This window comes from Oncorhynchus clarkii, chromosome 24 (genome assembly GCF_045791955.1).
Source record: "Oncorhynchus clarkii lewisi isolate Uvic-CL-2024 chromosome 24, UVic_Ocla_1.0, whole genome shotgun sequence".
Lineage (NCBI taxonomy): Eukaryota > Metazoa > Chordata > Actinopteri > Salmoniformes > Salmonidae > Oncorhynchus > Oncorhynchus clarkii.
This window is the reverse complement of record NC_092170.1, coordinates 44259122-44271425: the sequence shown is the minus strand read 5'-3', so window position 1 is coordinate 44271425 and position 12304 is coordinate 44259122. Positions and strand designations below refer to the sequence as shown.

The window sequence follows — 12304 nt, the reverse complement described above, 5'->3', positions numbered from 1 at the left end:
ATGCTGGGGGGTAGTTCCGCCCCCGGGTGGTTCTTCAGGATGTGGGCCTTGCGCTTACTGGCCGACTTATACACCTGGGGGAGGGGTTATTTACAGTGTATGTTGGCATGTTGTGAAGATAGACAAGACAGAGAGACAGGGTGGTTCTTTATACTCCAACTTTAAAACTTCCATTAGTCTCTCAGGTGGTTTTGGGTTTTGACCTGGGAAGATGCATCTTAAACACGGGAAAACATTGAAAAGGGCAGAGCTTTACCTGAGCAAAATCAACAATGCTGTTTCATGAACTAAAAATTATATAATTAAATTGCAACCTGTTTCATTAACTAAAAATTATATAATTAAATTGCAACCTGTTTCATTAACTAAAAAATTATATAATTAAATTGCAACCTGTTTCATAAACTAAAAATAATTAAATTAAATTGCAGCCTGTTTCATTAACTAAAAAAAGAGAACTGTTTCAGACAGACATCTGTACCTTGTCACAGTACTGACAGAAGTAGTCTCTGTTGGGTTTGATGATGGGAAGAGTGAGCTCAGGAACTTCCTCTATACGCATCTCAGGGTGGCGCTTAGATAGATGGTTCACCTAGGATAGAGAGAGGGAGTAGGGGTCGGTATAAAACACACAGACCGACATACAGCTCATCTCAGGGTGGCGCTTAGATAGATAGTTCACCTAGGATAGAGCGAGGGAGTAGGGGTCGGTATAAAACACACAGACCGACATACAGCTCATCTCAGGGTGGCGCTTTAGATGGTTCACCTAGGATAGATAAAACACACAGATGACATACAGTTCAGGGTGGCGCTTAGATAGGTTCACCTAGGATAGAGCGAGGGAGTAGGGTCGGTATAAAACACACAGACCGACATACAGCTCATCTTAGGGTGGCGCTTCGATAGATGGTTCACCTAGGATAGAGCGAGGGAGTAGGGTCGGTATAAAACACACAGACCGACATACAGCTCATCTCAGGGTGGCGCTTAGATAGATGGTTCACCTAGGATAGAGCGAGGGAGTAGGGTCGGTATAAAACACACAGACCGACATACAGCTCATCTCAGGGTGGCGCTTAGATAGATGGTTCACCTAGGATAGAGAGAGGGAGTAGGGTCGGTATAAAACACACAGACCGACATACAGCTCATCTCAGGGTGGCGCTTAGATAGATGGTTCACCTAGGATAGAGAGAGGGAGTAGGGTCGGTATAAAACACACAGACCGACATACAGCTCATCTCAGGGTGGCGCTTAGATAGATGGTTCACCTAGGATAGAGAGAGGGAGTAGGGTCGGTATAAAACACACAGACCGACATACAGCTCATCTCAGGGTGGCGCTTAGATAGATGGTTCACCTAGGATAGAGAGAGGGAGTAGGGTCGGTATAAAACACACAGACCGACATACAGCTCATCTCAGGGTGGCGCTTAGATAGATGGTTCACCTAGGATAGAGAGAGGGAGTAGGGTCGGTATAAAACACACAGACCGACATACAGCTCATCTCAGGGTGGCGCTTCGATAGATGGTTCACCTAGGATAGAGAGAGGGAGTAGGGTCGGTATAAAACACACAGACCGACATACAGCTCATCTCAGGGTGGCGCTTAGATAGATGGTTCACCTAGGATAGAGCGAGGGAGTAGGGTCGGTATAAAACACACAGACCGACATACAGCTCATCTCAGGGTGGCGCTTAGATAGATGGTTCACCTAGGATAGAGAGAGGGAGTAGGGTCGGTATAAAACACACAGACCGACATACAGCTCATCTCAGGGTGGCGCTTAGATAGATGGTTCACCTAGGATAGAGAGAGGGAGTAGGGTCGGTATAAAACACACAGACCGACATACAGCTCATCTCAGGGTGGCGCTTAGATAGATGGTTCACCTAGGATAGAGCGAGGGAGTAGGGTCGGTATAAAACACACAGACCGACATACAGCTCATCTCAGGGTGGCGCTTAGATAGATGGTTCACCTAGGATAGAGAGAGGGAGTAGGGTCGGTATAAAACACACAGACCGACATACAGCTCATCTCAGGGTGGCGCTTAGATAGATGGTTCACCTAGGATAGAGAGAGGGAGTAGGGTCGGTATAAAACACACAGACCGACATACAGCTCATCTCAGGGTGGCGCTTAGATAGATGGTTCACCTAGGATAGAGCGAGGGAGTAGGGTCGGTATAAAACACACAGACCGACATACAGCTCATCTCAGGGTGGCGCTTAGATAGATGGTTCACCTAGGATAGAGCGAGGGAGTAGGGTCGGTATAAAACACACAGACCGACATACAGCTCAATTATTGGCAGAGTGAAGCATTTTTTTTTTTTTTTTCATTTCTGAAAAAGTTAAGACGCATAAATACCATTACAATAACAGGGGAGGTTAGCATGTCTTGGGGGTATGATATAAAATGCTAACCTCCCCTGTTATTGTAATGGTGAGAGGTTAGCATGTCTTGAAAGATGATATAAAATGCTAACCTCCCCTGTTATTGTAATGATGAGAGGTTAGCATGTCTTGGGGTTATGATATAAAATGCTAACCTTCCCTGTTATTGTAATGGTGAGAGGTTAGCATGTCTTGAAAGATGATATAAAATGCTAACCTCCCCTGTTATTGTAATGATGAGAGGTTAGCATGTCTTGGGGTTATGATATAAAATGCTAACCTTCCCTGTTATTGTAATGGTGAGAGGTTAGCATGTCTTGAAAGATGATATAAAATGCTAACCTCCCCTGTTATTGTAATGATGAGAGGTTAGCATGTCTTGGGGTTATGATATAAAATGCTAACCTCCCCTGTTATTGTAATGGTAAGAGGTTAGCATGTCTTGGGGGTATACCTCAGAAATACCTGATTTACATACTGTAAGTATTAGAGTAGAGTAGAGCTCTGAGACAGGATTGTGTCGAGGTACAGATCTGGGGAAGGGTACCAAAACATTTCTGGACCATTGAAGGTCCCCAAAAACACAGTGGCCTCCATCATTCTGAAATGGAAGACGTTTGGAACCACCAAGACTCTTCCTAGAGCTGGCTGCCTGGCCAAACTGAGCAATCTGGGGAGAAAGGCCTTGGTCAGGGAGGTGACCAAGAACCCAATGGTCACTCTAACAGAGCTCCAGAGTTCTTCTGTGGAGACGGGAGAACCTTCTAGAAGGACAACCCTCTCTGCAGCACTCCACCAATCAGGCCTTTTTGGTAGAGTGGCCAGACAGAAGCTACTCCTCAGTAAAAGGCACGACAGCCCGCTTGGGGTTTGCCAAAAGGCATCTAAAGACTCTCATACCATGAGAAACAAGATTCTCTGGTCTGATGAAACCAACATTGAATTCTTTGGCCTGAATGCCAAGCGTCACGTCTGGAGGAAACCTGGCACCATCCCTACGGTGAAGCATGGTGGTGGCACCATCCCTACGGTGAAGTACGGGGCGGCAGGTAGCCTAGTGGTTAGAGCGTTGGACTAGTAACCGAAAAGTCACAAGATTGAATCCCCAAGCTGACAAGGTAAAAATCTGTCATTCTGCCCCTGAACAAGGCAGTTAACCCACTGTTCATTGTTTGGAGGAAACCTGGCACCATCCCTACGGTGAAGCATGATGGTGGCAGCATCACGTGTTCATTGAAAATAAGAATTGGTTCTTAACTGACTTGACTAGGTAAAAAAAAAAATGGTGGTGGCGGCATCATGCTGTGGGGATGTTTTTCAGGGGATGGGAGACTAGTCAGGATCAATGGAAAGATGAACGGAGCAAAAAGAAGGCCCGTTTTATTGCTTCTTTAATCAGGACAACAGTTTTCAGCTGTGATAAAAAAAAAGAAGGGTTTTCTAATGATCAATTAGCCTTTTAAAATGATGAACTTGATTAGGGAAGTTAGGAACCAATATACACAGGCAATTAGAAAAGACAAGGCTAGCTTTTTCAAGCAGAAATTTGCATCCTGTAGCACCAACTCAAAAAAGTATGGGACACTGTGAAGTCCACGGAGAATAAGAGTACCTCCTCCCAGCTGCCCACTGCTCTGAGGCTAGTATACACTGTCACCACCGATAAATCCACGATAATTGAGAATTTCAATAAGCATTTTTCTACGGCTGGCCATGCTTTCCACCTGGCTACCCCTACCCCGGTCAACAGCCCTGCACCCCCCACAGCAACTCGCCCAAGCCTCCCCATTTCTCCTTCTCCCAAATCCAGATAGCTGATGTTCTGAAGGAGCTGCAAAATCTGGATTCCTACAACTCAGCCGGGCTAGACAATCTGGACCCTTTCTTTCTAAAATGATCTGCCGAAATTGTTGCAACCCATATTTCTAGCCTGTTCAACTTCTCTTTTGTATCGTCTGATATTCCCAAAGATTGGAAAGCAGTCGCGGACATCCCCCTCTTCAAAGGGGGAGACACTCTTGATCCAAACTGCTTTAGACCTACAGTGCCTTGCGAAAGTATTCGGCCCCCTTGAACTTTGCGACCTTTTGCCACATTTCAGGCTTCAAACAAAGATATAAAACTGTTTTTTTTTGTGAAGAATCAACAAGTGGGACACAATCATGAAGTGGAACGACATTTATTGGATATTTCAAACTTTTTTAACAAATCAAAAACTGAAAAATTGGGCGTGCAAAATTATGGTTATGGGTCCACCTCAACCACGCTCAAGGTCCTAAACGATATCATAACCGCCATCGATAAGAGACAATACTGTGCAGCCATATTTATTGACCTGGCCAAGGCTTTCGACTCTGTCAATCACCACATTCTTATTGGCAGACTCAACAGCCTTGGTTTCTCAACTGATTGCCTCGCCTGGTTCACCAACTACTTCTCAGACAGAGTTCAGTGTGTCAAATCGGAGGGCCTGTTGTCCGGACATCTGGCAGTCTCTATGGGAGTGCCACAGGGTTCAATTCACGGGCCAACTCTCTTCTCTGTATACATCAATAATGTCGCTCTTGCTCCTGGTGATTCTCTGATACACTTCTACGCAGACGACACAATTCTGTATTCATCTGGCCCTCCTTTGGACACTGTGTTAACTAACCTCCAGTCAGTTAACGAGTTTCAATGTCATACACCTCTCCTTCCGTGGCCTCCAGCTGCTATTAAATGCAAGTAAAACTAAATGCATGCTCTTCAACCGATCGCTGCCCGCACCTGCCCGCCCGTCCAGCACACTGTTCTGGACGGTTCTGACTTAGAATACGTGGACAACTATAAATACCTGGGTGTCTGGTTAGACTGTAAACTCTCCTTCCAGACTCACATTAAACATCACCAATCCAAAATTAAATCTAGAATTGGCTTCCTATTTCGCTACAAAGAATCCTTCACTCATGCTGCCAAACATACCCTTGTAAAACTGACCATCCTACCGATCCCCGACTTCGGCGATGTCATTTATAAAATAGCCTCCAATACCCTACTCAACAAATTGGATGCAGTCTCTCACAGTGCCATCCGTTTTGTCACCAAAGCCCCATATACTACCCACCACTGCAACCTGTACGCTCTCGTTGGCTGGCCCTCGCTTCATACTCATCGCCAAACCCACTGGCTCCAGGTCATCTCCAAGTCTCTGCTAGGTAAAGTCCCGCCTTATCTCAGCTCACTGGTCACCATAGCAGCACCCACCCGTAGCACGTGTTCCAGCAGGTATATCTCACTGGTCACCCCCAAAGCCAGTTCCTCCTTGGCTGCCTTTCCTGCCAGTTCTCTGCTGCCAATGACTGGAACAAACTGTAAAAATCTCTGAAGCTGGAGACTCATATCTCCCTCACTAGCTTTAAGCACCAACTGTCAGAGCAGCACACAGATCACTGCACCTGTACATAGCCAGTCTGTAAACAACCCATCCAACTACCTCATCCCCATACTGTATTTATTTATTTATCTTGCTCGTTTGCACCCCAGTATCTCTACTTGCACATTCATCTTCTGCAGATCTACCATTCCAGTGTTTAATTGCTATATTGTAATTACTTTGCCACCATGGCCTATTTATTGCCTTACCTCTCTTATCTTACCTCATTTGCACACACTGTATATAGACTTTTGTTATATATATATATATACACACAAACACAGACAACACACACACACACACACACACACACACACACACACAAAGACATCCACTATATATGCAAAAGTATGTGGACACCCCTTCAAATGAGTGGCTAGTTCAGCCACAAGCGTTGCTGACAGGTGTATAAAAATCGAGCTCACCGCCATGCAATCTCCATAGACAAACATCGGCAGTGAAAATGGCTTTACTGAAGAGCTCAGTGACTTTCAACACGGCACAGTCATAGGATGCCACCTTTCCAACAAGTCAGTTTGTCAACGTTATGCCCTGCTAGAGCTGCCCCCGGGTCAACTGGAAGTGCTGTTATTAGGAAAGGAGCAACAACGGCTCAGCTGTGAAGTGGTAGACCACACAAGCTCCCAGAACGGTGTGTGTGTAATCTAGGAAGCCAGTGTCACTACTCACCAGCATACCTCGGCGTCTAAAACCCATCATACACATGCGACATTTAAACATGAAGCTCTCCAAGTCTGTGGTGGGAACCTTCTGCTTCAGGGCCTTGGAGCGATGGATACGGTCTGCCTTCTTAGCCTCGCGCTCTGGGTTGTGCATCCGCTGCATGTGCTCTCTCAGTTTATCCTTACGCTGAAGGGGAGGGAGGAGTGGGGGAGAGAGGAGAAGGGAGAGAGGGATGAGAGGAGATGGGGAGAGGGATGAGGGGAGAGGGGGAGAGAGGAGAGGTGAGGGAGAGAGAGCGAGAGAGAGAGAGAGAGGAGAAGAGAGGGTGAGAGAGAGAGAGCGAGAGAGAGAGGAGAGGAGAAGAGAGAGAGAGAGAGAGAGAGAGAGAGAGAGAGAGAGAGAGAGAGAGAGAGAGAGAGAGAGAGAGAGAGAGAGGAGAGGAGAAGAGAGGGCGAGAGACTGACAAGACTGAAACACACACAACCGTCTGCAGAGCAAGCACTTTACACTCAGACGAGTCACTTGTACTGGTCAGGTCAGGTACTATACTTTAGGGTCAGGAGTTTTACCTGGAAAGGTCAGAAAGTCAGGAAAGCTCTTGGTTCTACAGTTATTGGTCTTTTTCTTTCGTCTGTCTGTCTGTCACACACACACACACACATCTCACCTTAAACTGCTTTCCACAGGTGGAGCAGAGGAAGTCCTTGCGGTCGCTGTGCCGCAGCATGTGGAGCCGTAGCTTGTCAGGTCTGCAAAACGCCTTGTCACAGTCTGAGCACTGAAAGATCTTCTCAGAGTGGAAGCTACGGACATGCTTCTTCACCTGGCGGAGAGACCAGACCAGGAGACCAGGAGACCAGGAGAGAGTTAGGGACACCACTAGAGCAGTAGATCCATGTCCTACGGTCTACTGATTGATTCATTGATTGGCACAGAGTGGCTATAATTTTAACAGGTAAGATGACTGAAAACACATTGTCATCTACAAGGGGATCAGAGGAGATGAGTTTGTATGACAGTTATACACTGAATGTACAAAACACTGACACAGACTGACCAGGTGAATCCAGGTGAATGATCTCTTATTGATCTCACCTGTTAAATCCATTTCAATCAGTGTAGATGAAGAGGAGGATGACAGGTTAAAGAAGGATTAGATGAAGAGGAGGAGACAGGTTAAATAAGGATTAGATGAAGAGGAGGAGACAGGTTAATGAAGGATTAGATGAATAGGAGGAGACAGGTTAAATAAGGATTAGATGAAGAGGAGGAGACAGGTTAAATAAGGATTAGATGAAGAGGAGGAGACAGGTTAAATAAGGATTAGATGAAGAGGAGGAGACAGGTTGAAGAAGGATTAGATGAAGAGGAGACAGGTTAATGAAGGATTAGATGAAGAGGAGGAGACAGGTTGAAGAAGGATTTTTAAGCCATAAGACAAGGATTGTGTATGTCCCATTCAGAAGTTGAACAGGCAAGACAACAGATGTTAGTGACTTTGAACGGGGGTAAGGTAGTAGATGACTTTGAACGGGGGTAAGGTAGTAGATGACTTTGAACGGGGGTAAGGTAGTAGATGACTTTGAACAGGGGTAAGGTAGTAGATGACTTTGAACAGGGGTAAGGTAGTAGATGACTTTGAACAGGGGTAAGGTAGTAGATGACTTTGAACAGGGGTAAGGTAGTAGATGCCTTTGAACAGGGGTAAGGTAGTAGATGACTTTGAACAGGGGTAAGGTAGTAGCAGCCTTTGAACGGGGGTAAGGTAGTAGATGACTTTGAACGGGGGTAAGGTAGTAGATGACTTTGAACGGGGGTAAGGTAGTAGATGACTTTGAACGGGGGTAAGGTAGTAGATGACTTTGAACGGGGGTAAGGTAGTAGATGGCTTTGAACGGGGGTAAGGTAGTAGATGACTTTGAACGGGGGTAAGGTAGTAGATGACTTTGAACGGGGGTAAGGTAGTAGATGACTTTGAACAGGGGTAAGGTAGTAGATGACTTTGAACAGAACGGGGGTAAGGTAGTAGATGACTTTGAACGGGGGTAAGGTAGTAGATGACTTGACTTTGAACAGGGGTAAGGTAGTAGATGACTTTGAACAGGGGTAAGGTAGTACGGGGGTAAGGTAGTAGATGACTTTGAACAGGGGTAAGGTAGTAGATGACTTTGAACGGGGGTAAGGTTGAGCACATTTGAACGGGGGTAAGGTAGTAGATGACTTTGAACAGGGGTAAGGTAGTAGATGACTTTGAACAGGGGTAAGGTAGTAGATGACTTTGAACAGGGGTAAGGTAGTAGATGACTTTGAACAGGGGTAAGGTAGTAGATGACTTTGAACAGGGGTAAGGTAGTAGATGACTTTGAACAGGGGTAAGGTAGTAGCAGCCTTTGAACGGGGGTAAGGTAGTAGATGACTTTGAACAGGGGTAAGGTAGTAGCAGCCTTTGAACGGGGGTAAGGTAGTAGATGACTTTGAACAGGGGTAAGGTAGTAGCAGCCTTTGAACGGGGGTAAGGTAGTAGCAGCCTTTGAACGGGGGTAAGGTAGTAGCAGCCTTTGAACGGGGGTAAGGTAGTAGCAGCCTTTGAACGGGGGTAAGGTAGTAGATGACTTTGAACGGGGGTAAGGTAGTAGATGACTTTGAACAGGGGTAAGGTAGTAGATGACTTTGAACGGGGGTAAGGTAGTAGATGACTTTGAACGGGGGTAAGGTAGTAGCAGCCTTTGAACGGGGGTAAGGTAGTAGATGACTTTGAACAGGGGTAAGGTAGTAGCAGCCTTTGAACGGGGGTAAGGTAGTAGCAGCCTTTGAACGGGGGTAAGGTAGTAGCAGCCTTTGAACGGGGGTAAGGTAGTAGCAGCAGCCTTTGAACGGGGGTAAGGTAGTAGATGACTTTGAACAGGGGTAAGGTAGTAGATGACTTTGAACAGGGGTAAGGTAGTAGATGGGGGTAAGGTAGTAGATGACTTTGAACGGGGGTAAGGTAGTAGATGACTTTGAACAGGGGTAAGGTAGTAGATGACTTTGAACGGGGGTAAGGTAGTAGATGACTTTGAACAGGGGTAAGGTAGTAGATGACTTTGAACAGGGGTAAGGTAGTAGATGACTTTGAACAGGGGTAAGGTAGTAGATGACTTTGAATGGGGGTAAGGTAGTAGATGACTTTGAACGGGGGTAAGGTAGTAGATGCCTTTGAACAGGGGTAAGGTAGTAGATGACTTTGAAAGGGGGTATGGTAGTGGGTGACTTTGAAAGGGGGTATGGTAGTGGGTGACTTTGAAAGGGGGTATGGTAGTGGGTGACTTTGAAAGGGGGTAAGGTAGTGGGTGCCATGCGCCCAAAAGGACATCCAGCCAACTTGACACAACTGTGAGAAGCATTGGAGCTAACATGGGCCTTGAACGTTTTCAACACCTTGAAGAGTCCATGACACAAAGTTTTGAGGCTGTTCTGAGAGCAAAAGGGGATGCAACTCAATATTAGGAAGGTGTTCTTAATGTTTTGTAGACTCAGCGTAGACCTAACCTGTCTCTAACCTGTATGAAGTCTGAAGACCACCTCGTAGAAGGTGTGTGTGTGTGTTGATAACAGAGATATCTCCATCTCTAACCTGTATGAAGTCCGTGAAGACCTTCTTGCAGGAAGGGCATGTGAAGCGCCCGTTTACAGCATGGCCACCCACATGTTCTTTGAGCAGGTCCAGACGATCGAAGGTGTCGGTGCAGAACAGGCAGGAGTAGGTCCGGTGTTCTGAGTGAAGCAGGAGATGGTCCTCCAACGCACCGTGGGACAGGAAACCTTTATCTTAGCAGAAGAAGACAAACAAGAACACTTATTAGGTCACCCTTATGGGTCCCTGGTCAAAACGTAGTGCGCCGCACTATCCAGGGACCAGGGTTCTATTTGATACGAGGACGGGGACCTAGTGTGTCCATATGTCCAGGGGACAGAGTGCTTAAAACAGGAAGGGGTCCCTTACTGCAGTGATGACAGGACAGGTAGGCGTCACGGCCGTGGACTCTTAGGTGGATCTCCAGCTTGTCCTGGTCTCTGAAGGCTTTACCACAGTGGGTACACTTAAAGGGCCGGAACGACTTCCTGATGAACAGGTGCTGCAGGGCCGCATTCTGGAGGAGGAGGAGAGAGAGAAGAGTGACAGAGAGAGAGAGTTAGGAGAGAGGAGAGAGGAGAGAGGAGAGGAGAGGAGAGGAGAGTTAGAGAGGAGAGGAGAGTTAGAGAGGAGAGAAGAGAGGAGAGAGAGAGAGAGAGAGAGAGAGAGGAGAGAGAGGAAGAGAGAGACAGGAGAGAGAGAGAGGAGAGAGAGGAAGAGAGAGACAGGAGAGAGAGAGAGGAGAGAGATAGTGAGAGAGAGGAGAGAGAGGAGTGAGAGAGAGAGAGAGAGAGAGGGAGAGAGAGAGAGAAAGAGAGGAGAGGAGAGAGAGGAGGTAGAGAGAGAGGAGAGTTAGAGAGAGAGGTGAGAGAGAGAGAGAGAGAGAGAGAAAAGAGAGGAGGAGAGAGAGAGAGAGAGAGAGGGGAGAGGAGAGGAAGAGAGGAGAGAGAGTGGATAGAGGAGAGAGAGAGGAGAGAGAGAGAGAGTGGAAAGAGAGAGAGAGAGAGAGAGGAGAGAGAGGAGAGAGAGAGAGCGGAGAGAGAGAGAGCGAAGAGAGAGAGAGCGGAGAGAGGAGAGAAGAGAGGAGGAGAGAGAGAGGAGAGGAGAGAGAGAGGAAGAGAGGAGAGAGAGGAGAGAGGAGAGAGAGAGAAGAGAGAGAAGAGAGGAGAGAGAGAGAGAGAGAGATGAGAGGAGAGAGTGGAGAGAGAGAGATGAGAGGAGAGAGAGTGGAGAGAGGAGAGAGAGAGAGAGGAGAGAGAGGAGAGAGAGAGAGCGGAGAGAGAGAGAGCGAAGAGAGAGAGAGCGGAGAGAGGAGAGAGAAGGGAGGAGAGAGAGAGGAGAGGAGAGAGAGAGGAGAGAGAGAGGAAGAGAGGAGAGAGAGAGGAGAGAGAAGAGAGAGGAGAGAGAGAGAGAGGAGAGAGAAGAGAGGAGGAGAGAGAGAGAAGAGAGAGAAAAGAGGAGGAGAGAGAGAGAGAGAGAGGAGAGGAGAGAGAGGAAGAGAGGAGAGAGAGAGAGGAGAGAGGACACAACGTTTTGAATAGACAACTTTGTTTCTACATAAAACACAGCACAGACACAGCATTCCACTGAAGCAGGAAGGACTGGACAGATGTAATGGATAGGAGATGGAGGAGGCGTACGGTTCAGATGTCACGTAAACACCATGGAGATGACAGCCACCCTTCCATCCTCCAAGCCCGACCTACCTGCACGTCCATCTTTACGGGGCATTAAGACGAAAGAGAGAAATGTACTGTTGTCAAGACTTGGCCTCTACACACTGTATGACTCCTGGTAAAAAACTACAGACCAGGGCTGTAAAACACTACAGACCAGGGCTGTAAAACACTACAGACCAGGGCTGTATGACTCCTGGTAACACTACAGACCTGGACTGTATGACTCCTGGTAACACTACAGACCAGGACTAAATGACTCCTGGTAACACTACAGACCAGGACTGTAAAACACTACAGACCAGGGCTGTATGACTCCTGGTAAAAAACTACAGACCAGGGCTGTAAAACACTACAGACCAGGGCTGTATGACTCCTGGTAACAATACAGACCAGGGCTGTATGACTCCTGGTAACACTACAGACCAGGACTGTATGACTCCTGGTAACACTACAGACCAGGACTGTGTGACTCCTGGTAACACTACAGACCAGGACTGTATGACTCCTGGTAA

At 47.0% G+C, this 12304-nt stretch overlaps 1 protein-coding gene across 2 annotated transcripts in view; it reads right to left on the bottom strand.

Annotated features, from left to right (window-relative positions):
* LOC139383027 (PR domain containing 10) overlaps positions 1-12304 on the bottom strand; it is a 60632-nt gene that overhangs the window by 18527 nt on the left and 29801 nt on the right. For both annotated transcript variants that reach the window (XM_071127319.1, XM_071127320.1), the window contains exons 13-18: positions 10483-10630; positions 10114-10307; positions 7168-7323; positions 6507-6686; positions 482-592; positions 1-74 (exon numbers count right to left, since the gene is read on the bottom strand). The exon at positions 1-74 is cut by the window's left edge and continues 127 nt beyond it. In XM_071127319.1, coding sequence (XP_070983420.1) covers positions 1-74; positions 482-592; positions 6507-6686; positions 7168-7323; positions 10114-10307; positions 10483-10630 — 863 coding nt within the window. The remainder of the gene's footprint in view (positions 75-481; positions 593-6506; positions 6687-7167; positions 7324-10113; positions 10308-10482; positions 10631-12304) is intronic.